This window comes from Chroicocephalus ridibundus, chromosome 3 (genome assembly GCF_963924245.1).
Source record: "Chroicocephalus ridibundus chromosome 3, bChrRid1.1, whole genome shotgun sequence".
In the NCBI taxonomy this organism is placed as follows: domain Eukaryota; kingdom Metazoa; phylum Chordata; class Aves; order Charadriiformes; family Laridae; genus Chroicocephalus; species Chroicocephalus ridibundus.
Window position 1 is genome coordinate 38,266,678 of NC_086286.1, and position 27,980 is coordinate 38,294,657.

At 39.0% G+C, this 27,980-nt stretch overlaps 3 protein-coding genes across 8 annotated transcripts in view; 2 read left to right on the forward strand and 1 right to left on the reverse strand.

The window, feature by feature from the left end:
• The first annotated feature begins 12 nt into the window (after positions 1-12).
• On the forward strand, positions 13-19,658 carry EIF2AK2 (eukaryotic translation initiation factor 2 alpha kinase 2). 2 transcript variants are annotated; one of them, XM_063328832.1, is made up of 16 exons: positions 24-239; positions 675-811; positions 4,793-4,907; positions 6,062-6,231; positions 7,036-7,162; positions 8,804-8,886; positions 9,836-9,920; positions 10,382-10,416; positions 10,580-10,714; positions 11,155-11,274; positions 12,663-12,770; positions 14,425-14,617; positions 16,661-16,786; positions 17,338-17,433; positions 19,377-19,439; positions 19,521-19,658. In XM_063328832.1, the coding sequence occupies exons 2-16, from the start codon at positions 696-698 to the stop codon at positions 19,638-19,640; spliced, it is 1,692 nt and encodes a 563-aa protein (XP_063184902.1). In that variant the 5' UTR covers positions 24-239; positions 675-695; the 3' UTR covers positions 19,641-19,658. The 2 variants fall into 2 exon arrangements, with proteins under 2 accessions (XP_063184904.1, XP_063184902.1); XM_063328834.1 differs by lacking the exon at positions 11,155-11,274 and having other exon boundaries at positions 13-239.
• On the reverse strand, positions 15,121-27,552 carry GPATCH11 (G-patch domain containing 11). Of its 4 annotated transcripts, none has more exons than XM_063328837.1 (10): positions 27,484-27,521; positions 27,062-27,277; positions 26,745-26,971; positions 25,797-25,838; positions 25,598-25,718; positions 24,769-24,859; positions 23,519-23,623; positions 22,645-22,726; positions 21,993-22,078; positions 15,121-15,725 (listed from the first exon to the last, which is right to left on the reverse strand). In XM_063328837.1, exons 2-9 carry the CDS (start codon positions 27,106-27,108, stop codon positions 22,023-22,025), a joined length of 771 nt encoding a protein of 256 aa, XP_063184907.1. In that variant the 5' UTR covers positions 27,109-27,277; positions 27,484-27,521; the 3' UTR covers positions 15,121-15,725; positions 21,993-22,022. The 4 variants fall into 4 exon arrangements, with proteins under 4 accessions (XP_063184907.1, XP_063184906.1, XP_063184905.1 ...); XM_063328836.1 differs by lacking the exon at positions 15,121-15,725 and adding an exon at positions 19,736-19,876; XM_063328835.1 differs by lacking the exon at positions 15,121-15,725 and having other exon boundaries at positions 21,487-22,078; positions 27,062-27,194; positions 27,484-27,552.
• HEATR5B (HEAT repeat containing 5B) overlaps positions 27,524-27,980 on the forward strand; it is a 59,505-nt gene continuing 59,048 nt past the window's right edge. The window contains exon 1 of one of the 2 annotated variants that reach the window (XM_063328830.1): positions 27,524-27,602. The gene's annotated coding sequence lies outside the window, so the exon portion shown is untranslated. Of the gene's footprint in view, positions 27,695-27,980 lie in introns of both variants that reach the window. The other variant, XM_063328829.1, reaches the window with a different exon arrangement.

Sequence of the window (27,980 nt, forward strand, 5' to 3'; positions counted from 1 at the left end):
GGGGCGGGCGGTGCTGCGGAAACGAAACCGGGGCGGCGCTTGTTTGCCCCGCTCCTCTGCCGCCGTACGACGCCGTGAAGGACGCCGGAGCTCCTGGGGGTCTCGGAGCGCCTGCCACCGCTCGGAGATAACGGCGAGGGGGATCAGGGGATCCCTCCGGTCCCGCCGAGGCAGTCTGCCCGCACCCCGTCTCCAGCGGCGCTCGGCGGCTGCCTCCCGGCAGCCCGGCTTCCTCTGCGGTAGGTGTCACTGAGCCTGACGGTCATCGCCGTTTGAAAGCATGTGTTAAAATGCCCCTTTGGTTCCCCTCTGAAGGAATCAATTCTAATTCTGCCTGGAGAATCGCTCCTGGGTTGTTGTCTTTTTTTTTTCTTTTTTTTTCCCCAGGATTCAGTGAACGATTCAGCCTTTTCCTGCCAAGAAATCTGCTAAGAAATCTTATGTAAACAGTAAATTCTCTGCTCTGCTTTCTAAATCTGTTATACCAAGCAATGAGTCTACAAAAATAGTTGAAGATCAAACACTTGGATCAGATGTTAGAATTAGTTTTCTGTGAACTTTGTAGTACTGGCACAGTTTTCTATTTGATAGCACAGTAGTGGCCTGCCAGGATTAGGGGCCATCTCTATACTATGACTGGAGGCACAGACATATCTTTGATTATTGCTTTGCAGAACCTTTTTGAGATTGTGAACATGATGGAACGTGTGGAACGTGAGTATATGGAGAAGATCAACCATTACTGTCAAAAGAATAAACGTATACTGCATTATGCCGACATCGGGATGACTGGCCCATCTCATGATCCTGAGTAAGTTAACTATGCATGTCAATATACATCGGGACTCTTGATGCAATGAATGGACTGGGTAAAGCTTGCAGTCGTAAAAGTTAATTTGCTGAAAGTGAATATGTGGTGCAAGAGCTGGTTGAAAACGTTAAGTGAGTGGGAGGTGGGTGGGGAAGATGTCATGTGATAGAGTTTGAGGAGAAAACCTATTTCAGAGTTGATGGCCCTTTTTTGGAAAGCAACAGCAATACACGTTACTGGTAACTATATTGTAAGTATGTTATGCATCTCATGAAATCTCTCAGGAGGTGGGGTGGGTTGCAGCAAGTATTTCTGTTTATCTATACTAACTTAAGTGCCTTGATTTTTACTTAGTTTTACAAAGCGTAGAAATTATTTGTGATTTATGTTGATAATTTCTAACCGTAAAAGTTGGGTGTATATTCATTCATTTGGTACCAACATGTTTTATGTGTAGTTAATTTTTGAACATCTGTTACAAGAGAGGGGTCTTTTGCTTAAGCCGTTTTGATTTTACTTTTGAAGACAATTATAGGTGATGGAATATGTTTTATTTTTTAACACAAATTTGGTGGTTTGCTATTTTTTTTTCCTTGCTGGAGATGTTGTATACTCAAGATCTATGATGTTTCCTTGTGGTTTTTTTTTTTTTTTTTAATTTTTGCTAGTTTGCATGAAGACAAGCCTTATGCTAATAACCAGTATGTTTCTTTTAAGCTATAGTCTTCCCTGTTGCCAGCCAGCACTGTCTGTGCTGGCTTATTGTTAGACCTGACTGTAGTCCCAGAATAAATTAATAAGTATTATCTGTGTCTCAAATGTTAATCAGTTATCTTATTTTTTTTCCCCATATATCTCATGTAGTTCAAAAAAGTAACCCTTATCACAGAAATGGCCACAGCTGTGGTTACATAGCTACGTCTTCAAGCTTCAAAAGTGATGGCATGGGACTAACAGAATTTACACACATTTCAAATTTACTCATTTATCCCATTTATTGCACTTTTTCAGTTTTTTTCCGTGTGCTATGCTACATTCACAAATATAATTCAACCCATTCTCTTGTATCTGTAAGTGATGTGAGGTGTGACAGTGGTATCTAGGAAAATCCCGAATAACTTGGGCTGTTCCAAGGAGTACAATGTACGAGTACAGTGTCTGGCTACAGTGATGAGTGCTGTAAATCTCCTTCGGTGCCCTTGTGGTGCTGTTCCCCGCTGCTCTGCCTGCTGGCAGTATGCATGGGCCACTGCTGGTCCTGAGAGCTGGCTCCCTAACTTTTCTGTGCTGTGTGCCATCTCATTAGGCCTCCTGCAGTTGTCTGAGGCATGATGCAGAGACATCTCTTGTCATCTCCTCCCGTCCTGTCCTGGGTTTGGTGCTGTAGCTGCTTCCACTGCAGTGTCTGGCAGGGTCAGTGCTGAATGCAATGTAAGAAGGTTGAGAGAGCCCAGGCTGGCTTAGTCCTGAGTGGCTGTGAGCTTTCTTGGGCTGGGAACACAGTGTGTGGACAACCAGGACAGTCCTGCCTAAAGCTTGTCAAGTCTGGGCAGTGTTTATTAACTTGAGGTCCATGGTGGATAAGCATGACTGTACATTTGGGACTGATTCAGGTAATTCTCAACTCACGTAATTAACTCATGGTTCATTGAGACTCAGACTGTAGATTTCCTCAGGATGCTTATGGTGAATTTTGGATGCAAAGTCATAGCTGAATGTGTGTAGTATTCAGCGCTTAGATATGGGCTGGCTAACAAACCTTTCCCAAAGAATGATTTTTCTTTCATGCTTTTTATTGTGCGTATGCTGTGACCTATGTGTAGAGTATGTGGCACGCCACATTATCCTACTGCTCACCTCTTTAAGATCTCTTGTTAAGCCTTGCTTACACAATGACTGCAAGTACTATTCGGCATCAGCATTGTTTTCCACCCAATCGTGTCATTAAAGGGGGGAGTGAAGTTGGAATAATGAAAGAAGTGAATTCCTGAAGTAATTCCACTATTTGAGACAAATTGTCTCAGAGAGAAACTCACGTCGTTAGACTGCTTCTTTGTGTGAATCTATCTCGTTGACTGGGAGCTTGTGTATCTATATGCTCTGCTGCGATCTGAAGTACAGATGTACCCTGAGGTTATGATAACGGTCACTTTAACTTGATGCAAGTCTGTGCTGCTGCCAGAAGTAGAAATCTAGTTGCTATTTTCTCCTCTGTTGCCTTTTGTGCAGGGCCTGGGTAAGAACTGATTTGGCTGAAAACCAGCTATTCATTATTAGGTCATTTGTTATTAGGTTATTAGTTCACTGTGGTGGGTTGACCCCAGGTGGTAGCAAAACCCCCATCTGGCCACTCACTCACCCCAGTGGGATGGGGGAGAGAATCAGAAGGGTGAAAGGGAGAAAAACTTGTGGATTTAGGTAAAGACGGTTTAATAAGTGAAGCAAAGCTGTCCAGTGGAGGGCCACAAAGATGATCAGAGGGCTGGAGCACGTATACTATGAGGACAGGCTGAGAGAGTTGGGGTTTTTCAGCCTGGAGAAGAGAAGGCTCCAGGGAGACCTTATAGTAGTCTTTCAGTACTTGAAGGGGGCCTACAGGAAAGATGGGGATGGACTCTTTATCAGGGACTGGAGCTATAGGACAAGGGGTAACGATTTTAAACTGAAAGAGGGGAGATTTACATTAGATATTCGGAAGAAATTCATTACTGTGAGGGTGGTGAGGCACTGGAACAGTTTCCCGAGAGACGTAGATGCCCCATCCCTGGAGGTGTTCAAGGCCAGGCTGGATGGGGCTTTGAGCAGCCTGGTCTAGTGGGAGGTGTCCCTGCCCATGGCAGGGAGGTTGGAACTAGATGATCTTTAAGGTCGCTTCCAACCTGAACCATGCTATGATTCTATGTGCAACCAAAGCAAAATACAGAATTTACTCACTACTTCCCGTTGGCAGGCAGATGTTAACCCATTTCCAGGAAGGCGGGGCTTCATCATGTGTAATGGTTGCATGGGAAGACAAACATTATAACCCCAAGTGTCTCCTCTTCTTCCTTCTTCCCCCAGCTCTTATTGCTGAACGTGATGCCATATGGCATGGAATATCCCTCCGGCTAGCTGCTCTGTCCCTTCCCAACTTCTCACACACCCTAGCTTACTTGCTGGGGGGCCAGAATGGGGAAAAAGGAGAAAAGGCTTTGATGCTGTGCAAACACTGCTCAGCAGTAGGTAAAACATTGCTGTGTTATGTTTTAGTCCCAAGCCCACAACGCAGCACCATACTAGCTGCTATGAAGGAAGTTAACTGCATCCCAGCCAGACCCAGTACAGCCAGCTCCAAGCTGCATCAGCTCCCTGTTCTGACTCCCGGCGCTGCTGCATGGGAAGTGGTGTGTGCAGTGGAGGGGGAAGGGATCAGTGCTTGAGTGTGGAAGGGCAGGGCTGATTTTTTAGTTTGTTTTTTGGAGCTGCCTTTAAATTCACATCTCATGAAGCACTACATGTGGTTTTTTGCACTTACTAAGTAGCGTACGTAGCAGTGTTTCAAAGGTGAGTATAATATGATGTCTGGATCCATGAAATCTAATCTTTCCTCTCCCTACAGTTTTGTAGTGCTGAGATATGTCCCGGTGTTAGGGCTTCACAACCTTGCCTGCAACAATGCTGCCTCATGCATTCTTTTGCTTTTAAAAACTTAAATCATTTTGCTTTTAAAAAGCAGCTAAGCATTTAAAAATACCTCTAGGACAAATAAAGTGCATGCATTTGTGGCTAGGGAGGAAACATTTAAAAAATATTTCTACTAAAGAATTATGATATAATATATTAGGTATAATAGATATTAGATACCATAAAAACACATTAATATCTCCACAGTTAACTTACAGTGCTTTGTAGATAATAAAAAGAAAGTTGAACCTGAAAATGGTATTAAGTATATATGAGACAAAATGCAACAATGTTTTAGAAAAGTTTCCTTTGTTGCAGGTTCACAGTTATGGTTAAAATAGACAATATAGAATATGGTACAGGCACTGGTAAAAATAAGAAGGAAGCAAAAGCAGCAGCAGCAAAAAAAACCTGGGAAATGATTGAGAATGAGGTGAGTAAATTGTATGGTTTCTTTTTTTTTTTTTGGTAGTAAAGGTTGAAGATGAATCTCTAAAAGTAGTCAATACAATATCATTGTTTTCTTTAATTCGGAAGAACATCTAATAATTTATTTAAATTGTCTGTGTTCTGTCTTATTCAGTGCTTTTCTACTTTTTACCACTGAACTGTTTTCCTTGTTCTACTACAAGGTTGGTGTGTAATATCGAGAGTGTTTCCTCCTGCGCTGTTACAGGAGGATGAGGAAGTCTATTTGCCTTTGTTAAGCTGCCTTTGTATATCCAGAGTGGACAGTGTTCCCTTTTCATCTTGACAACTGCTCAGTAATTCCATGTCTTCAAAACAGTTGCGGGGCATCATTCAGTGTGTCTGTTGCCACTCTGCTAGTAAAATTGCTTGCTTTTGCTTATCTGATTCATCTTTGTTTTCTTGTCATTCTTTATATGCTCTTTATCCCTCCTTGATTTAGTTTAGGTTTGAATTTTTCTCCTTTATTTTCTGCCGTGTGTTTTGTGGTAGCCATTCTGTATTTTTCTTTTTGACTAAATGCTTCTTAACACCTTTTGAGTGAAATCTTTCCTTACCTTTCCATATGCTTTTTACTGTGTCACCATCATTACTTTAACACAATTGCTGCACGTTTGCTAATGTATTTTCAATGCTGCCTAATCATGAGACAGCTGAAAAGTCCCACTTTGCCTCTTGTATATGCACAGGAGCGTTTGCAGGCTTTGCTAATAGCAGCATCCTGCTGCTGTCCCTTTTCTTGGCTCTGGTCGGGCTGTGAGAAAATTCAGAAGGCAGCATTTGCTTTTTTTTTTTTTTTTTTTATGAGACATTTCACAGCTTGTTCCCTGTCGTTTCTTAAAAGAGGTGGGAGGAGACATGGTGATAAATTGTTAGATACATTGGTGCAATACTTGGAAAACTTGATTTACATTTCTTTGAAAATTCAAAAGGTAATAATTCTGGGTTGGGATGACTGTCCTTTGCCACAAGGGACTCCGTTAATGCAAACTCGTGATTTCTTAAAAATATTTTGAAATGCTGACAAACCTTGCAGCTATATTAGATTGCGTACACTGTTTATTTTAATCTATTTATTAAGTTCAAGTTTTAAAGTTATCTATTTTGTTTGGTTTATAGGCAGAGAGTCCTTCAACTATGCAAGTTGCAGGATTAAATACAAGTCCAGTGACCTTAGCGCCTTCACCAGCCACTGACTATGTCAGCCTACTAAATACTTATTCACAAAGGACGTCACAAAAAGTTGATTATCCTAAGAGAAACTGTCCTGGAGCCGCCCACGCTCCCATGTAAGATGTACTTTGTCTTGGTACTCGCTTTTAATACTTCTTTGTGTTTACGAACACTACCGTTAGTTACCCTGAGTAGTGTTAGATGAATCTTTAGAAATACAATAAAAATTTGGTGGCAGTCTGTGAATCCACTGGAGCGTCATTAAGATGGTTAAAGAGTTGGAGGATACGGCATAGGAGGAGAGGCTTAGAGGAGTGAGGTTTTTCAGCTGTGAGAAGAGATGGCATGATTATAAAATGGTAGTCAGTGTTGACAAATTGCCAGTTATTTTGGTTGTAGCTCTGGCACCTTTGTGGACCTCTTGGCATGTATTTTGGACACCCCTAAGAACCAATTGCCAAGGAGAGCCCGCTTGTGTCCCCTTCTGTATGTATTGCAGTCAGTGAGTTGTAGAAACATTCCAGTTACTGACAGCTGAGGGATGATAAATAATATCTACGTATTTTAACTCTCCTGACAATATCTGCTGGAAAACTCCCCTCTTCCACTGCAAAAACAGCTACTTTAAAAACTAAACCGCAGGTAATTTGTGCTTGTGGTGCATACGATATGATGCTTTAGAGGAGTTCAACCTTAAAAAGTGCTAAATATTGACTCTCTGAAAATTGGTTATCTTGAAGGCATGTCAAATTAGTTATCTACCATTATTAATTAGACTAAGTGTATATTGGAAATACTGTCCTGAAGATGTATATTTCATATTTCCATTCTGTAATGTCAATTGACTGTAGTGTTTAAAATCATTAAATTAAGACTTGTCATATGTGATCTAAGACTTTATTCCCTGTTGTATTTTACAGGTTTTCTTTTAGCTGTACAATTAGTGGTGTTTTGTATGGAATTGGTACTGGACCTTCTGTACCTGCTGCAAGACAAGCTGCTGCAAAACAAGCACTTGAGAATCTAAATCGCGAAGGTTCTCTAACAGTATGTGCTGTATTTAGCCTTAAGACAGAAGTTTAATTCTTGTAGCTTTATGAACAGATTTCCTCATTGTATTTAAAAGCATATTCCATGGATTCCACTTAGGAGGGAAACAATCCATATTTTGGTGGGTTGATTGGTCTACAGGACTCTATGGGTAAAATTTATGTTGTGTTTCTATATTCAATTGCTGGATGAAAAAACCCTCACAGTTGATATCTCTGGGTATTTCAGAGTATGCTCTGATATGTTGTCATTCAAGGATCCACATATATTAAAAATTTTTGGATCCTGACTGCTCTAATATACCAGTTGTCTCCTGTGTGAAGTGTTGTCGAGCTGACTGGCTATGAACGTAAATTTTTTACTGCCTTCTGTTGAATCAAAGATCTATTGTGAAATGTGAGCAAGGCAAAAGCAGGAGTGAGAATCAACAGGACTTGGCTTCTGTAGTGTTCCAAGGCAGCATCTAGTGAAGCAATTACGAACACCATCCTGTGGAGAGCAGAGTTGTTGTCTTCATGTTGGCAATTGTATTGCCATGCATGCACAAAATTATGAGAATTCTAATAGTGATCCAAACCCACTTCTGAAATGCACAGAACCGTACATACGAATTAACTTAAATGAAGGGTAGTTTAAAGGGAAGGCAGGCAGTGAGGGGCAGGAAAGAAATCTTTTTTTACTTTAAGTACTTTTTTCATTATTTGGCTGTTTACGGTGAATTTTAAATGCTTCTTTTATTGTTGGTTTTTAGTTAACCATGTAATTAATGGCCTATTATAGCTCTAGGATCCTTCCTTAATATTTTCCTGTGTTGCGAGCTCATGGGTCTTTGCATTTTCATCGCTCTGAAATTTATTACCTCAAGCAGAACCTCTGTAGCAGTTATTCTAAATTTGGGGTGGGTTGTTTTGGTTTGGTTTTAATTTTTATTAATTCTCAGTGATGTCTGTGTAACAAACAAAATGTAACTAGCAAAAGCCCAGCACTCTGAATTCCAAAAAATGAGTTTTGTTTGTTGTCTATCATTGAAACGTAAATGCTTAAGTTTTTTTTTACTTTTTGTCAGGTTATGGTCCGTAACAATAGTAGGTGTTGCTTTTAATGTTACGTTTATGCTCTTATGACATGGGGGGAAATAAAAAGGGGGAAAGAACCTCCACTAAGTATTTAGGATTGACGGTTTTAGTTGACCCCAATTTAGTAATCCAGGTTTCGCTGAAGACATTGAATGTCTTTTTGTACAGACTCAGATTTTCAGTTCTGCTGATTACATACACCAAAGCCTATATGTATCTCCTTTTCCACACGGAACATAGCATATGAGGTAAACAACGAAGACATTTGCTTTTAATAACTGTTATTCTTATCCTGATTTTTAATAGATCCCAGACTCTACTTCTGCAAATGTGCCTAAATAGTTTCAATATGAGTGGGAAAATGTCTTCAGGGCCCTGTGTCCTCTGGGTGGAAGTTAGGCAGATGCCTTTCATCTGCAGGGCTTTCAATGTTCAGCGCAGTTGACAACTTCCATTTAGGACCGTGTAGTCTTCCCTTCCCCCTCTTTGAATGGCATCTTTTGCACTAGGGATTTTTTTTTACATGATTTTGTTAACCATTCTTGGTTTTTCTTTTTTTCAGATGGAAAATGAAAAATCTAACAGCATTTCTACATTTAGTGATCATAGTAATTCCTCTCAAGTGCCAACTCAGTCTGACTGCAAGTAAGCTGGGTTCACTGATAATGTGATAACAAAATGTATTTATTAATCTTAGAGGGTCACGAGATCTATTTCTAAACAAAATCTGTCGTAATTTCTTTATTGCAGTATAAAGTCATTTAATTTGAGCTTATATTTCTTAGACTTTAGAGGAAAATTTGTTGTACTTCTGCAATTTTATTTGAGTCCTTATGGGTTAGCTTATAATAATTTTAAAGCTTTCTGATATATTTATATTTTGCCATGAGAAGTTTTTTCAGAAGCATTTTTACTGTGATGTAAACGGAATAACCTACCTCAGTCAGTAGCATTATTTCATGCCATTTTTAACACACATTTTCCTATTGTGACACTCTTGTGAACTCAGTGTAATTCAATTTTGGTGTTTCCCTGTGCTCCACATCCTGCTTTCTTCTCTGTTTTTTTTTTTTTTCTGTTTTCATTCTCCATAAGTCTTCATTTCCACCAAAGGGAAAATTTGCTAGGCAAAAGAAAATGGACATGCATAAAGTTTCGTTTGTGATTTGGGAACCCTAGGTCAAGTCTTTTGTGTCCAGCAGTTAATTTGACAGTAGTGCCACGACCACTTCTTTTATGTTCTTTGTGTGATTGTAAAGCAAGCTGATAACATACAGTGCTAGAGGTGGCTGCACTGCCTTGAAATATAAATCTGTATTTAACCTGTTTAATTAAAGGATATAATAGAATATATATCATACAGATATAATGATATTGTATCATAGAAATAAAGTATATTAAAAAATGTTATTGTTTTACTAGTTTTCCAGCATAAAGGTTTGTAGTTTAAATCAGTCATGATTGTTAATGCTTTTTCAGGTTCTGCTTTTAAAAGCTGTGTATTTTTTTATGCTTCTTTTTTTCTTATGGCAATCGTTTTATTTATGATTGTGTTATGTTCACCTAAAACTAGTCTATTATTTTTCAATAACAGCAGTATTTGCTCTGAAGTCTCAGCTACAAAGTTGGAAGAAAAAATGAAAGACATGGCAGTATGTGAAAAGCCTTCACCTTCTCAGGTATAGTATGAAAACGGTTTTCCTCATAATTACATTTTAGACACTGAATAGAGCAAGCTTCTTGACAGAGTGTAGCATCAGTTTGTTCCTTTATCCACTAATCACTGGAAAACACACGTGCATTTTTCCTAAGAATGTTCAGTGCTTACTGCTAACCATAATCATTTACTGCTGTACTGTGGGCCCAATTTATGTACTGTTGACCAAACAGGTAGTACTCCCAAGAAAGGGGATGAATCTAAGCTCATATTCTTCTGTGGGAAGAACGATGATACCATATATAGCATACGTGAAATATTTTAAGCTAAGATATGGCTTCGTTCTTCTTACATTGTTTATATAATGTATGAACACATTTCTGTACAATTTCTAGATATATTTGCAGAGACATTTTAAACTAAGTATAGTGAAAATATTCAGGATATCTCACTTAGGTGTTTTTTTTTCTCTTTTTCACATAGAGAAACGCAGAAAGTTCTGCCCTGAAACCCAAAAGGTATGTGTTAATTCTAGATTGCTATTTCCCATAAACTATATTGGAAACCACTTAACTGTTTCTATATGTAGCAAAGAAATGCCATCATTGGGAGGTACATTTCTTTTCTCTTGTCATATATTAGAAAAACAGCTCATAAGTTTTGCTTTTATCCTCATTAAAGAAAATTGGCAGTTAATTTTGATAATGCAAGAAACAAGGAAGAGAAAAAAAAGATGGCAGAGTCAGATGAAAGTTTCACAGATGTGGGCACAAATACCAGTGGGGAGAATCAAAGTCTATACACCGTGAATGAAAGGTAAGAAGGATTATTTTTTTCAAATAAGATCTGCATGGCAATTACAGTATCTAGTGCTCTAGATTTGTTTGTTTCTTTATAATAATACAATGTGGGAAAATACTGCTGTAAAAATAACTTTCAAAGAAAATTGGTATTTGAGATTATTTTTTCTGCGCATTTCAAATATAGTATAGCAACTGACATGCAATGGTATTTAATACTTACAACCAAAAGTAATTTGTATGAACATGTGAGGGTAATTACCCTACATAGTTTCATGGGTCAGTTTCTGTTGTTTTTTTAATCTTCAAGACTATGATTTAGACCTGTATGGGTGTTGAGTGATCCCTGTAGAATGATATTTCAGCAGATGTATTAGATCTGTCAGGATCACTTTTATATCTTGTAAATTTAATGTTAAGTATACTTGTTATATATCTTTTTTTTTTTTTTTTAAGATTTCTTGAGAGTTTTGAAAATATAGAGCCCATTGGCGACGGTGGTTTTGGGAACGTTTTCAAAGCAACAGGAAGGCTTGATAAGAGAACCTATGCAGTCAAACGAGTTAGGTTCACAAAGTATGTACTGTATATTTACTTCTGTTTGGTTTTTTTTTTTATTTTAGGACAACGTAAGTACTAGGTTTTAGTACTTTGTTTTGACTTTTTAATAACCCTAGGAGCATTTAAGCAATTTGCATTATTAATTGTCCATTCTTTCAGGTAAACTGTTTTCTTTATTTCAAAGTGAAGCTCAAAATGGCATGCAACTTTGCTAGTTTTTGCATGCACTGGAATAATTTCAGATGCATCTGTAAAAAAGTAGAATTATTAAATTCTACTTTCTCCAAACACACTAGTGCTGTTGCTATTAATATTGCAAAATGTGTTTGAAGAAAACCTGCTGATTAATAGAACATTGAAAGCAGCACTGTTACTTTTGATGGGTTACATGGAAAATTTACTTATCAGTAATGCGTTAACGACTGACTATAATTAGGGAAAATAGAGAAAAATGAAAGTAATGCATTTTGTGGTTTGTAATTGGAAAATTCTTTATATAACCCATTATTCTCACACTTTGTTACTCGTCCCTTATAAATCTCAACATAGAATCATAGAATGGTTCAAGTTAGAAGGGACCTTAAAGATCATCCAGTTCCAAACCCCTGCCGTGGACAGGGACACCTCCCACTAGACCAGACTGCTCAAAGCCCCATCCAGGAATGATGATCTTAATCTATTTTTTTTTTTAAAGTAATTTTCTGTAACCAGTACCTAGTGGAGTATTTTATCAGCAGCTGAAAAACTTTAATTTCTTTTAAGTAATCTATTTGAAAAGTTTCAAGTTGTTGGAGATTCTCGTCCCCTTATATTGTGTAATTGCCCTTCAAATTATTGTGTTCTTCACAAATATATGTTATTTTCATTTGTATTGCAATCCTGAGAACTATACTAAAAAACATTCTACTGATTCTTCAAATAAAGACTGCTGGTCTACTGATGGGTTTGAATTTACTTCACTAGGCGATGTTACAACAAGTAGTGCAGGCCAAACGTAGTAATAGTTCTTCACGAGTGTTTGCACTGATTTCTGTATATGTAAACAAACTTCACAGAGGTGAAAAGAAAAATGGGTGTTTGCTACATTGTGTTTGGCCACCTAATGTAATTACGCATTGCAACTATCTGCTTTTTTCAGCCTTTTTTTGAATGGGGCTTTCATTTCTAATATGGTTAAAACATTTTTGCACTTTGAATAACTGGGCAGATGAAAGAAAACCCACAGAATTTGTAACTACAATTTTGAACTTGTATCGAGGAGAATATTATGTTCTTTTTCTAAATAAATGTAAAAATATCTGTATACTGCTACTTGTTATCATGTCTTTTATTTAACCTAATATTAAGTTTTTATAGGGAGATGCCATTTGATTTTGTTTTTCTTTTTTTCCCCCTTCAAATAGGAATGTACTGCGTGAAGTAGAAGGACTGGCAAAACTTCAGCATGAAAACATAGTGCGGTATTTTTGGAGCTGGGAAGGGTATGACCATGTAATTGATCCATACACAAGGTAACTACAAGATAGTAGTTGGCGCTCACAAACTTGTCTGCCATAGTGAATTTTGTGTTGTAAAAAAAAAGGCTGATGATTGGTTATAGAGCATTATAGAAAGATAAGCGCGTACACATACTTACATACTTCTGTTATGAAAAAAGGCACAGCAGGTCATATATAATTAAGTATATTTGTATCTTATTTTCCTTGATGAATAAGATACAGTATGTAGTTTTATCTTTCTACTTTTTCTTAATATACACAACTTGTTGAATCTATAGAGGAGTGTAAGAGTGCAGAACTCAAAATCTGGGGCTAGAATTAACAACAGAAACTAAAAAATTGTCTGGCAGTTGGCTGCCAAATTCCTGATTGGAAGTTTCCTTTTTTTAGGAAGTACTGGTCAGCCAGTAGCTCTCATAGATTTAATCATTTCTCTAAGTTAGCATTTTAACCATGATGCCTGGAACATTTTGGTTGTTGAGAACAGAAATACAAAATGGAATGCTCTTTCATTTAAGGTAGTCTTTCAACACTAAGACTTCTGGGAAGACAGTGGTGAGAGTTTTACTCTTAAGTTGGATTATTAACTTTCCAAAGCTTCTGTGGTAGGCTTTTTTCACTAGCTGTAAATTCACACCCTTCAGATAGGTTGCCACACTTACCTAAAGTCATAAAATATTAATGGCTTCAAAATTATGGTTGGCGTGATATCTGTTCATTGTGCTCAGTAAGTGAGGAATAAAATGGGGAAAAAAAAGTCTTGTATCAAAACCCATACTGGAGCCTCCATATCACTTACGCATTTTATATTGAACAGTTATTGGGTAAAAGACAGAAAACAAGTCCTCAAATGTGAGGTCCCAGCCTGGAATTCCACTTAGTGCCCTGACCTCAAGGCTACAGAGAGTCCAGAGCCACTTAATGCTTGGTTTTTTAATGCCTCAGGCAGCTTTATTTCAGGGCACTCAGATCACGCAGTGCAAGGAGGAAAAAGTGGTGCCGCGTCCTCTTCATATTGTCCTTCCCCTCACCAGCTCCAGACTCAGCCTATCCTATGGGCCGATGGTGAGGGAACTCTTATGGAAAGTGTGAGGCTATCGGGTGGGTGAATGTACTTCATCTAGATTTCCAGATCTCAGAAGGGTTTCTCTAACTCGCAGACTGATGTCACGCCACACTACCTTCTTGGAAGGACAGAGGTTGAAAGAATGTCATCATTCTGGGTAGGAGAGAAAGGCTAATGCTGTATTTGTTGAGTAGAATACAGAATACTTGCCAGGGACTTGCAGCAGTTCCTAGAGGGCAAGATGGGAGCCTAGGACAGCGTTATTTCTCTCTGTACAGGATATGCCTCTAGATATGAGGGGACCAGAATTTGAGCACTCAGAAATCTTTCAGTGTGAACGAGGAAGCAATCAAAACGTTGGAATATTCCAGGTGTATGTAGCAAATGAGCAGGGATTCTTTGGCTTGCAGTTCTATCTATTTATAGGATCTAGGATCTTTTGTAAAACCAAGAGACTTGCAGACTTTGTTTTGGGGAAGTCCAAAAATAATAATAATTAACAAAAAGGTTTTTTAAAGAAGAGTAACCTGAGAATCATTGATGGTTTGGGAGGAACTGTAACTTGCCAATTTCAAGATGGTATATGATTTTCTTTTGCAGGCAGATGTCAGACCAAAAAATTCACTGTCTTTTCATCCAAATGGAATTATGTGAACAAGGGCCACTGGATAACTGGATTGAAAAGAATAGACAAAATCAAAAGTATCACAAGATGGCACAAAACATATTTTTACAAATAGTGAAAGGAGTGAAATATATCCATTCTGAAGGGTTAATTCATCGAGACCTCAAGGTAAGTAGGATAGGTCATAAAAAAATTAAACAAAAGTAGTAATTATTGGAATTTCAGAAAATGTTAAATCATTCTAGTCTTTGCTTAGTCTGTTATGTACCCTTGTAGTGTGCCTCTTCTGATATTGCTAGTGATTAATTTTTTTTTCACCAACTGCCTGGACTTCATCCTAAAATCAGAAGGTAAACTGGAGGATCTCAGAATGCAGTAGTTCAAAAGAAATAGTAGTCATCAATTAACAGACATTTTCACTGTATTATGTATTACTGGGTCACAAGACTGCTTATTGGAAAAAGAAATACTAACTTTACTTGATGAAATAATTAAAAGAAAGTGTAAAGTTGAGTCTAGGAAGTTTGCTCTTGCTATATTGTAAAGGGACAGTTTATCTATCCTAATACATACTGTGTTTGATAACAACATACTTCTAATTGCTCTTGTATAACATATGCATACAAATATTTGAGTGCTACTTTTTTGGATAGAATTTCAGTTTCTACAAGTGCACAATCATAAAAAGATTTTATTTCAATATAAACATTATAAAGGACAAAGTTGCAAGCCTTCAGGGCTTCATATGCCAGCTGTAATGTTGCTTGCAGAGTTTTAAATCATTTGCTTTGTGAAAAAGTCATTGGTGTGGTGATGTTCCTAAAAACGGCTGTAGTGGGTCACATTAAATGTTGATCTAGGATGCTCTTCTCGTATAGTGGCGAATTCCAAACGACTAGAGAGTATTAGCGCTCAGAGATGACACAGCGATGCTGTCCTTGATGCATATTCCATGGATGCCCCATCCCGGGAAGTGTTCAAGGCCAGGCTGGATGGGGCTTTGAGCAGCCTGGTCTAGTGGGAGGTGTCCCTGCCCGTGGCCAGGGAGGTTGGAAGAAGGTGATCTTTAAGGTCCCTTCCAACTCTAACCATTCCATGATTCTATGATATTCCTTTCCTCTCAAGACTTCCAGTAACCCAAAGTTTATGGACTTCTTGAGCCAGAGATCGAAATCTTTTGTATTTTGCATTCATAGTGTAGTTCCAGATCATGTTCACGGCCCGCTTTTAGAATCTTCTCTTATGGACAGATACATTCTTATCTTCTAGAGCTTTACTGTAACGAACCACAAATACACCCTAATTATTTTCCCTAGGTGCCTGGGAAAAAGAGGCCTAATAAGTGTCTTTTCTCCTCACCCATTAATTTTCAGCTCTTCCCACACTACGTGCTATGTATTTTCTTGCGCTTTCAGTCCTACTTTATTGTCATCTCAGCTCAATCTCCTACTTTTCCCTATTCCTATGAATCTGCTGCCCCAGTTCCTTATCCATGGCATCTGGCTGTAACCTGCTTCCAAGTCCTATTGCTAACTTGTCTGTCTGCATTTGAATTTTGGAACTTTTCTCCCCACTTTGATCTGCTGTCAGCTTAGATGCTTGGACATCTCCGATCTCCATGTCCCAGAATGAAAGCTGCAGGATAGGTTCAAGCTGAGATTAATCCCATTTGTGCCTGGTATGAATGGAGTCTTCAAATAGCGTAGCCAGGTATAGGTACTGTATTAAATGTGTGTGGACATGGCCAAACTTGAACAGAACTGCACTGGGATGCCCTAACTCTGCAATTGACTTAGTACAGATAATCCTGCTATGCCTAGAAGAAACCACGATTTGAGTGGCATTCCATGTGAGTTTAAATGCTTTGCCCAAGTGTATCAAATCCCAGGGCTAGGATTGGAGACTAAAAAGCAGTTCTGAATAGGAAATTTTATATGCACAATGTATTTGAAGAGCGTTAAAGCTTGATACAGTTATGACTGAGCTGGTGGGAAAAAAAGTTGCAGCTACTGTGGCATCTACTACTTTAAATTTAGTTTGTGTTTTTAAAAATGAATTGAACGTCTTTCTGTTTCCCACCCCATCAGTTTCTTAATGCTAATTCCTGTGAACAATTATCAAATTTTATGGGGACTACGTCTGTGGCTGATTACACTTGACAATAAACCTTGGTCATATGGTGTTGTGTTTTTTTTTAATATATGTATATAGCCTCAGAATATATTCATATCGCATGAAGAGAAAATAAAAATAGGAGACTTTGGTCTTGTGACTTCTGTGGCATACGGGACTCTGACTAGGAACAGAGGAACAGAATCATATATGGCACCAGAACAGGTAATTATCCCACTATATTAGTGTCTCTGTAACTGGATTTGCATTATAAACTCAGCATTGGATGTTCTCAAACCTAATCTAACTAAACCAAGTTGCCTGAAGTTCCCTGGTATGACTGTATACAAGGATAACTGTATTCTGGAGAAAGCTGTGTGCAAGTGTGATTTTATTTCGCTGTGCTAACCTGCAGGGTGAGACTGCGTGCTGCAAGAAATGCTCTTGCAAAACCATGCAGCCATGTATTTCAGTTTGGATTTAGGACCTCTGTTCGCTGTGGCATTTGAGTCCTCCTATTTGTTTCATTATTTGTGACAGAGAGATGTTGGCATGCCTTATCTGTATAGGTCTGTCGAAGTCTTGATTTCAGTGTGTTTTATGTGACATAATAGTAACTATTTAACAGCAGAAAGGGTTAACAACTAATAATAAGATCAAGTAGGGCCAGTCCTGTAGCCTTGGGCTGGAAATTTCTACTGACTTAAGATTTTGCTTTAAGATGTGCTGTCCAGTTGGATTTGATGCCTGTATTGTTTTTATTCTCATCTTTGTAGTTTGGGGACAAATACGGAAAGGAAGTAGATATTTATGCACTGGGATTAATTTGGTTTGAAATTCTTTCGGCAGTTAGTCGTCATGAGAAAAGTAAGGTATGTAATCTTTAAATTAAAAAAAAAGTCTCACTGTCACTGTTTTGCCTTGCTGCTGGTATCGCACACTAGAAGTAATCTGTATATCTAAAGTAGTGTCTCTATTTACATCTTCCCCTTGATTCTTTTCTATAAGGGACGTAAGTCCTCACACCTTCGTTGAAATGTAATAACGGAAGTAAAGAAATATTACTGGTTTTATTTCACTTACGTCCAAGTGACATACACATTAAAGCTGAGAATGCTGAAGAATAATGTCTAGCAAAAAAGATTTCAAGTTTCTGATAAATCTTTTTGTTTGATCAGAGTATTTGAAGGGAATATTTTTCTAATTTTAGAAAATAAGAATTATGAATGGGAGAGTTTTGTCTCTGCTGTGGTCTCATCCTCATTGCACAGCGGAGCAAGCACAAAATGTCTATAAAACCCAAACAGTTTTCCAAAATGAAAACAGAAGTGATTTGGAATATGTAGCTTTAACCAAAAAATATTTTACTTCCAAAAGAAAACCAGCGTTACTTAAGCTTCTTTTCAAAAGGTATCTTTTATGTGTGTCTTGCTTTTTCTTGGTACTTTGAACATTATTAGTGTAACAGCTCATATGCTCAAACCTACATATTTGTAGGACGGCAATGTAGCTGCTGAGTATCTTGTCTGAAGTAATTGTAAGATCTATGTACATGGCTGGACCCAGAAGCTCTCTAACACTGTTGGCTTGGTCCTTTCGCCAATAAAACCATACCGATGTGTCTGCTCCACTCGCAGGTTCAACTTGGCTCTGTTTAGCTAAGACATCTTGTTCCTGCTTACAGCTGACTGTGCAAATGTGTCCACAGTCCCACAGTATTTACAATGAAAAGGGCAAGACCAATGATTTAGTCTCATTTCCATAAAGCATAAAAATCTCGTGTCTGTAGGCAGGCGGGGAGGTCAGGTGGATGGAAAGTCTTAGGATGGTCTTCAGCTGCTCCATTAGCTTAAAAAATAATTCCACTTAATGGAGCATGATAAAACTCTGTTGTATGGTGTTGGCAAGCCCTGCTGAAAGAACGTAATACAGAAGTGAAGGTGATGGTTATGAGCTGAGTAACTGGTTCAGCTGATGATCACCAGCAGGTAGGGTCACAGGCCTAAACCTACTGCTGAAGAGTAGGAAAAAACTTGAAGTTGATAGGAGCTGTTATTTTATTGAATGCAAGGAGTTGCTAAGCCAGGCTATAGCATCCATAAGACTAGCTAATGATTCAGGATGCATAGCGAAGTGCGCAAGAATATGCCCGTCGTCATCTTCAGGCACACATTACACTAGTTAACAGCAAAGTGAATGATGTGGACTGCTCTGTTTACCAGAAAGCCACATCATGTGGAAAAACATAGCTGTTACCCAGAAACAATTTCTGAAAGCATATAATTAGAAATTCTCTATATGTTAGTTGCGTTGAACTCCACATAGCAGTTTCTGCAGACACAGAAATAAGTGTGTGGTACTGATGAACAAGGTAAAAGGAGGAAGTACACCTGCTTGGCTTGCAAATAGTAACATCCAAAGTAGGACATGCAGTCGTCTTGCCTTTTTTTTTTTTTTTTTTTGTGTGTGTGTAATGTGGTAAGAGGATATAAACCCACTACTTTTAAATTAAGGGAAGAAGGATAAAGCTTCTGAAAGAGAAAGGATTGCTGAAACAAACACATCATTGTAGAGTGTGAAACTTTTAAGCTTGAAAAGGAACAACAGTTGATGAAAAGACCATAAAACCAAAACAAAGTACAACTAAATGGAAAAAACTTTCAAACTGTTCACAGTTACTTTCTTTTTGAAGCCTCACCTTTTTTGTAGACTTGTATTTTCCTAAATACTTCAGTAAATTATATGGGTCATACAGTGAGATGCAAAACATAATCAGTGAAAACATACTAAAACTGTTCTCTCTTATGAATTTCAGATATGGGAAGATGTTAGAGAAGGTAATCTTTCAAAGAGCTTCACCAACCGCTTTCCAACAGAGGTATGGGATGTTAATACATTATTTCAGTTAGTTTATTTACTCATAAAAAATAATTTATTGACATTTAATTTCTTTTTGCAGGCACCCATAATCAAAAAGATGCTTTCAAAAGACCCTTCAGGAAGATACTCTGCATCTGAAATACTTGACTTTTATGAGTGTGCTCAGAAAGTCAACTCATTTAAAACTCATACTCGGTAAATGCCCTTTAAGGCTTTCAGACTGCATTTAAATCCAGAGTTTGATGTCTCTTGAAACTGATGAAATAATCATAAATGTCAGAAGCAACAAGACGACTTAGGATATGTTTTTCTGTTGGTGTTTCACCTTCCTGCCATTGAGGAGCTCCTCAGCCAAAAGGGTCACATCACCATTCACGCCCGTCAGCTGCAGACTAGGACAGCGTACTTCTGCAAGCAATCACTTGCGATTTTTAGCTGGAAACACAGGTTGTGGATGAGCTGAACTATATTGTACAATAAGTACAGGAACCTAGTCCTTGTCTCCTAGAAGATTAAGTCGATGTGATGCTAACTGGCCTGTGCCAGATCCCTGTATGCATGCTCTTAACATGTGCTGCATCCATTATCAGTTGGGATTATCTATTGCTTTCCATGGAAGAAGCACTGTCTTGTGGTATGTGACTCAAACCTTTGAGTTGTTCAGTGATGTTTTTAATAATTACTAGAATGCTCTCATTAATACCAAGACTAATTTTGGTAGAAAAGACACTAGGAATAGGCGTGGGTTATTCTTCACTGAATTTCAGTTCTTTAAGGTGAACTTTCTTATCTCTATGCACTTGTTGAACACCTAGCACCTTCAGTGCTGTAGAATTTAAAAATACATACTTTTAAAGTAAGCATTCCTTGAGAATTTAAGTGTTAAGCATTCAGCTTCTCAGAAATCTAGTTTACATTTTTTTCTTAAAATTTTGAAAACCTTAGGTTTTGGGGTTTGTTTGGTTTTTTTCCTGAAAGGAATACTTAAGGTGCTTTTTAATACAGGGAAACTCTCCAGTTTCCTCAGCAGTAATCATTTTAAATCCTGTGCTGAGAGAGCACCTTAAACATTCTCTCCCATACTGCTAGGTTTTAATTCCTTATTGTAATACTGAGGCATGCCTAACTTTTAACAAGTGTACTGAATACCTCTGATGGCCTTACTGTCAGCCTCAAAAAAGGTAGCAGCAGTTTGTGTGTTACTCTTTAGTTATATACTTCAAAGAGTGCAGACTTGCCTGGACTGGAAGAATTGTGTGTGTGGTAGTGGGGAACAGGGAGAAAAGACAGGCACATTCATCCTTCAGATGCTTGTCTTTGAGCTGTGTTCTGTCAAACTATTCATTGCCATGGAACCCACATACCTCCATAAAGGCAAATGAACAGAGATTTCTAAGAAGAAAAATAGCTACTATGTGTAGTAAAGTAAAGTACTGTATGCTTTTTCTGAAGCGTTAAATGGGTTTAAAGTGGGTGCTTGGTTAAAAAGATTAATGTAAATGAATGCATAGTAACTTTTACATTCTTATGAAAATTATGGATGATCTCTTGAAAGTATTTGTTTCTAAATAAGAATCTGATTTTACATCCTTTTGTAAAGCCTGAAGTTGTTTTTTTTCACTCCCTATCATGAATCGCAAATACATTGAGCATTTCACTGTTCTGGACTAACAAGTACTTCCTCGCACTGGTCAAGATCTGAGAGAAATGATATCCTGACACAAAATACCGCTAGTTCCGCTTCCTCTTCCCTGCCACCCATAAATCTACTCTTATAATACGAAAATTGGTATATGACAAACTTTGGCTGGGTATCCTTTAGAGATCTTGGACAGAGCACCCATATACCATCACATTCTTACTGTTAAGTAATATTGAGCTTGTTCCAGTAGTTCTTGATACCTTTTTTTTCCTAGTATTTGTATACTTCAGCAGTATCTTTCTATTAGTGACTGTTTACAGTAGGAACTGCTGTTCCCTAAAAATAAAGGTCCATTAAAATGTATTTTTTTTATAATATTTAAAAAAACCAAACAACGCAACAACACAATCTGGTACTATTTAGTTATGCAAAATATGCACTTTTACATACAACAGAATATTGGTTCCAATAACATCACTGTAATGTTTCACAAGCTTTTTTCCCCCCCACCCCCAGGTCTAAGGTAATAAGGAAAAAAAAAAAAGCTGATGTTTAGTCACCTTTGTAAAGAGGAAAAAAACCCTGTTTAACACATTATACAACAGAGTAACTAGCCAATATTTATTCCCTTACTCAAAGTCAAATTTTATTATCAGCTGATCTTGTTCAGTTGGGCAGGGCATAACCAAAGACTGTGGAAGGCTTAACCTGCCTCTCAATTATGATACTTCAATTATAAATGCAAAGTTTAAATTCCTATTAAATTGTGCATCAAGCAGAAAATCCACAAGATGCTTCAGAAATGTGAGTTTAACCTGTCAACATAACTATTCTTCTGCATACATTGGTGTGAATTCTTTAGTATGGCACAGCTCTGAAACTTCAAAAGATATTATGAACTATACATACTTATCTAGGACTCCTTCCTTTAGAAACATTTTACTCATGATCTGCAGCACTGTTTCCAGGGCAGTTTGAAGATAAATCTTCAGAGTCTACAGGATAAGCAGAAAAAAAGTGAGCAATTCCAACTCAGAGGAAGGGGGGAAAAAAAAAAGTTGCTAGAATTATTTGAAGAATCCACTTAAAGCAGATTAAATAGAATTCAAGAAGGTTTGCAAGTTATTAATTCCAAACTTTGTTTTAAAACAACAGTGAACACAAATTCTGCCCTCTTTGGTGCAGTGAAACTGGATAGTGTTCTGTTTCAGAAACAACTACAAGCTTTCACAGCTTTTTATGGTACTAGTTTTAAGATGTGAATTTTGTTTTCTCAAAATTAATATGAATACCAATTCAAATAAATGCCAGTATGATTGGGGTTTTTTTGTTTGTGGGTTTGTTGGTTGGTTTTTGGTTTTTTTTGCGTGTATGTAAACACCTAAAAATTGGCTTATAATCAAAACGTCCAAAGCTTTCTGCAAAAAACAGCAGCCTGGAAGGGAAAATTTGCCATGTAGGTTTAAAAGACTGCAGTTAAGAGAGAAACATAAAGGATATATTGTGCTATTTGAGTCTAGCTGCATAACCAAAGTAAAACACTTAACAAATTTATTCTCACCTTCGTAGGTTGTTCCACACCAAATGCAATAAAAGTGTTCTTCTCTCAAATAGGCAGTCAGGATGTGTAGCTTTTCTGATACCTAGAGATATGTACAGGTATGCGATGACGTGGGGCTCACGTGACATAAAACAGTTTAAGCTACTAACTTTGCTAAAACAGATTGTTTAACTTTTTGCTATGGAAAAGCTACACAATGCTCAGTCAGGCATGAAGTTTCCCAAATTTGTAGCAGACGGTACAGGAATTCATGATCTCTGGAAAGTTAATGGCTGTTGTTTGCTCATCCTTCTTTCCAGCTAAGAACCCTGCACTGAAGAGAGAGATAAAAATATTACCTAGCTACCTTATTTCAAGTATATGATATTTTTGGTGGAATTTTTCACTCCTAATCTCTGCAAATCAAACACACAAGGCAACCAACAGCTGGATAATCTATTTCTCAAAAAACGTGACTTTCCAGTGTCCATCTCAAGCTAATCTGTGAAGCATTTTCAGAAATTACTTAGTGATTCTAAAATACAGCCTAAGACATGAGATGAGGCATCCAAAATTAAAACTCAAAAAGCAAGTAACTTTGATCTTGCGTATCTTGGCTAAGATACAAAAATGTTTACAATTTCTAGGCTACTTTTCCAAAGATCAGCTTCAAACCAGAGAAGCAATAAAACAGTGGTTTAATGTTTTATATTTTGTCATGTAACTGCTATAAAAATCACTGCTTTAAGATTGCAAAGAGGCCATTCACTACAGCTTGAAGAATGACAGGTAAACATACATCCTTTATACATGTATGTACATATACATACATATTTTTTAAAGGAACATTAAATTTAATTCTGAATCAAGCCATTAGTTTAGTTGCAGAGCTTACACTTAAGTCTGTGCTTGTGCATTCATCTTCCTTGTCTTCCTCATCCTTTTTGTCTTCCTCCTCAGGTTCTAGCCAATACCAAGTCTCCTTGGGAACATCAATATCCTTAAATAATGAAGGATTTAAATGAAAATTATCTGCCTTTGTAGGTTTTCTTGTAAGACAATCGATGAAAGCAATTTCTAATAGGTGACACGTTAAGTTTTAAAACTTTCCTGTATAGTATAACCAAGAAGCTGTAGTGTGAAGCTAAGTACAGCCATCCACAAGTTATTCACTTTTTTTAAAACAAGTAAATGCATGCCAACATTAAGTTCTATTCCACTTATGTTCAGTACGTGTAAGGCTACACAGCAACATAATCACACACCAAGGCTGTGAACAGATACCCTTTCTTATCGGTTGAAGATATGCTGCCCCAAGTTATTTTATCAAGAGATCACACAGTGCTTCCTAATCTACCTCAGGTAAAGTTAAAGGAAGAAGAGTCACCAAAGATGATCTAAGCTAATTCAGCTGACTTCATATGAAGCAGACTAAGGAGTATCAATCTCAGCAGAACTTCCGGGCAGTATTAACCTCTAGGTTAGAGGAAAGAAAAATAGTTCAAGTGGCAAAAATTTATAGCAGTTCACTGCTATTACCCCTGTTATTCTTTGCAGGTGAAAGGTACTTTGTTTTAGCTTCGTTTTTAATTTAAATTCTACTTTGGTGAATCTACTGATTCCCTCACTGATGATCTCCATTCTTGGAGATACTCAAGAGCTGTCTGGACATGGTCCTGGGCAACCTGCTTTAGGGGACCCCGCTTGAGCTGGGAGGGTTGGACAAAATGACCTCCAGAGCCCCTTCCAACGTCAACCATTCTGTGATGATGTTGCTCCCTCACTTGAGGCAAACAGCACTGTCATTTTGGACAGCCTGACATCGGCTACTGAAAGATATGCCAACAGCTCAAACATAATCGCAAGAACGCAGGAGCAAAACCAGGTGAGCTCTCATGATGCAAATCAACACAGGTCCTCACATAAGTTTCCAGGAGGTTAATATACACCTTCAAATATCTTAATGGTGTTAATATATAATTTGAAAATTTTTAAAGGACTGAAGTGTTGCCAAACATCAAGACTTGGGGCTAGTTAATCCCACAATTTTAGAGAACTTCCAAGAATTAAATCACTACTTTGTTTGTAGCATGTATCTCTAACCTATAAGCCTTCCTTCCAACCCTCGCAAAAAACAGGTCTCACTTTTTGCATATCTAACTGCTGGCAGGCCCTCTGGCTTTTTCGGAGGTCCCCTTCCATCTTACGTTCTTCTTGTTTATTTTTGAATCTTATTCTGTTAAGAAAAAGTAGATAGCTAAAATAAACAGGCAGACAAACAGTGAGATTCATTAGTCGACAGTTTTTCTAAAACAGAATTAGTAAGGCTAGAATCTTAGACTTTCTATCAGATCAGGACAATGTTGAAGTTAAGAAGTCCTTCTGATGTTGTTTCTGTGGGAGCACACACATATTTCTTGGGAATTATACCTTCAAGGCATTGCTTTTTTAATCACACTACACCAAGCACCATTTCTTCATCGGGTTTTCATGAGATATGAAAAAAGTGGTTCACTAAACATCTGCAAAATACACAGCCTTCCCTAGGCTTTCCTTCTCCACATAGAACAAGCAAATCAGGAGAAAATAAAAAGCAATACCTAAACCTAAACAAATTTACTCTGATTTTTAAAACCATTGTAGCAACATTGCTCAGGATTATCTGTGGATTTTATATTAAAAAAGATGACATGGTTCTCCAACTTAAAAAGTCGCAAATGACTTAAGAAAAGTTAGTATGCATATTGTTTACATTATTAACATTAACAAAAATAAATGATGCAGCACACACTTTTAACCTTACAGTATTCATCTGCTTTTGCTTTAGAATGAGAAATAATTACTCTGTACTTTAACTCTTACCTCTCACTCAAAACATTCAAAAATAGTAACACATTGAAAGAAAAACCAAACTTAAAGCATCAGAAGGCTCGTTGTTTAGACATTGCGTGGAATATCAGTTACATCATTTCACCTGAACTGATCTGCAGCTTGTTCATTTGCTTGTTTTTTCATATGGAGTTTTTGTCTATAGTTTTCCAGTTTTTCTTCAGCTTTTCGCTTTTTTAATTCGTCATGACCAAGCCCACTTCTGCCTATGTAAGTTCAAGAGATGAATGTAAGCAGTTGAGAAGCTCCAATACCAAACTAAGAAATTAGGAAGTATCACAAACCTGTTTTTATGTTCAGAGGAATAGGTTCAACAATGCCTTCTCCTGTGAGAGAAAAATAGGTGAATTTAAGAAATTGGGTCTTTCTCAAACTATGATTTGTGCAGTACATTCAAGGAGGCAAGCTGCTTTTGCCATTAAATATGTACATTTTCTTGTAATATTGTTGCCTGGAAGTTGAAAAAAATGTCCAATTAATGTACATTTATTGCGTTACAAAGGACCCAGCTGAACTGAAACTCCCTCTCTTCTTTAGCCTGTCTGCCGGATCGCTATATACCTTTTCCAGGACGCTACCCAACTGAAAGAAAATGGTTTTCACTTGACAGGTGGGATGAAGACTGTGATGAAGACTGCTTTGTTACAGCTTTCTGTAGCATTTTTCATTCTGGAATCTCACAACTTAACAAAGATGAAGAATAAAAATAGCTTGTCTGGGCCAGTTCATTTGCCGATTGTCTGCTAGAGACACGCTGAACTGGCACAGTAGTTATTGTTTTACTCATTTTAGTTCACCTATTAAGGCTTCATAAGGGTAGGCCAGTGTGCACCATTTCTTCTTCAGAATCCAAATATAAATCCAAAGGGAGGGGTTGACTATTTTTTGGAACACTATTAGCTTTGCAAGGCCATCAAAACATCCTTAATCCAATTCCTGTAGGCATGCACCTACGGAAGTGCATTTATTAAGCAGCAAATACCGCCGCTTCCCTTGCATCTCTTGATAGGCCGTACCATTTTCATTTCAGTTTTTAGAGATTTACTCTCATCTTTTCTTCTGACACTCCTAGTCTGGCCCAAACCACGACACATGTTCACAGTTCAGTAACGCTAGGGCTCTCAGAGAGGCATCTATTGGCCCTATCTACAAATGAAGGGGCAGCTACAGTCTATAAAATATGAAAGTACACCTGAATATAGGCACACGCTTCAAGACAGTGACAAGCTTACCGCTTTTGCCAAGGGCCTGGCCGCTTTTGTAGCCCATCTTCTGGAGCAAAGCAAAACCCTTGTTCTCATTGCCCAGTGCACTTTGCAATACCAAGTCACGTCTCTCCTTTTCTTCTTCTTTTATACTCTTTTGCCTGTTCTTCTCATTGGCTTCTTTTTGCTTTTCTTCTTTCTGAATAGCTTCCTTCATCCGTCTCACCATGGGCAAGCCTGGCCTTACATCCTGTCTAAGAGTTAATTCCAGTAAATATTAGGACTATTTTTTAAATATGCGTACAATCACTTAAGAGGGAGGGAAAAAAGAGCCAACCACTTACTTAATAAATAAATCGGACATGTAGTCTTCCTCTTCATCTTCCTCCATCTTTAGCACGCATGCCCTGTTCCGACCCCTTGCCTATGAACCCCGTCAATCCGCCTTCCCACGCATTTTATTTCTCTGCGGGTCGCCTGAAACGCAGAACCCGCAAGAAAAACTTGCCGCTCGGGTCTGCTGCGCTCGGTAGGCGGCCGGAGGCTGAAGGGGTGCGGCCCTGACGGAGGAAAACAGGGAAACCCGAGGGTCGCTGGGCCCTGCCCCCACCCCGGGACACCCGCCCCAGCCTTCACGCCCACCGCGCGCTTTTCCGGGCTCCGCTACCGCCGGCGGCCACGACGCCCCTCTGTTCCCCGGAACCCTCCTCGCGCTGCCAAGGCGCCTGTAAAGCCGGGGGGGAGCTGAGGGGACCCGCGCACTCACCTGCCTCCGCTCAGCCCGGCCCGCTCGGCTCCCGGCGCCTGCGCACCGCCCCCGCCCGCCGGCGCCTGCGCGCCTCTTGCTTCCTGCTGCTCGGCCGCCGGTACCTCCGCGCTGCCGAGGTGCGTCGGGGGCCGGGCCCCGGGCCTGGGGGTAGAGCCGCCGGTGTCCCTCGCCGCCGCGCTCGGAGCTGGCAGGGCGCGGCCGCCACACGGTAGGAGCGGCGCGCGCGCGCCGTGACCGTTAACGGCGGCGGGCGGGCGGTGTCGGCCCGGCCCGGCCCGGCCCGGGCCAGGGGGGCTGCAGCGGAGCGGGGGGGTGGGTCCGCGGCTTCACCTCCGCGGCTCGGCTCGGCGCCGCTGCCCTGCCGGCTCCGGCTGCCCCGAGAGTGGAGGGAGAGGCGGCGTGCGGGGGGTAGGTGGGGCGCGTGTCGGTGTGTGTGGAAGGCAGCGCGCTTCTGGCTGGCTTCGGGCGCGATTCCCCTTGCTGAGGGGCTGCCG

Bases quoted from the DNA above. Each gene is read 5' to 3' on its own strand.
- GPATCH11 (XM_063328837.1), bottom strand. From the start codon at position 27,108: ATGGAGGAAGATGAAGAGGAAGACTACATGTCCGATTTATTTATTAA. The intron at 22,727-23,518 runs GTAAGCTCTGCA...ACATATCTCTAG, and splicing joins GCACAAGCACAGACTTAAGT to GTATCAGAAAAGCTACACAT. The intron at 22,079-22,644 runs GTGAGAATAAAT...CTTATCCTGTAG, and splicing joins GTGTGGAACAACCTACGAAG to ACTCTGAAGATTTATCTTCA.
- EIF2AK2 (XM_063328832.1), top strand. From the start codon at position 696: ATGATGGAACGTGTGGAACGTGAGTATATGGAGAAGATCAACCATTAC. The intron at 10,715-11,154 runs GTAAGAAGGATT...TTTTTTTTTAAG, and splicing joins CTATACACCGTGAATGAAAG to ATTTCTTGAGAGTTTTGAAA. The intron at 12,771-14,424 runs GTAACTACAAGA...TTTCTTTTGCAG, and splicing joins GTAATTGATCCATACACAAG to GCAGATGTCAGACCAAAAAA.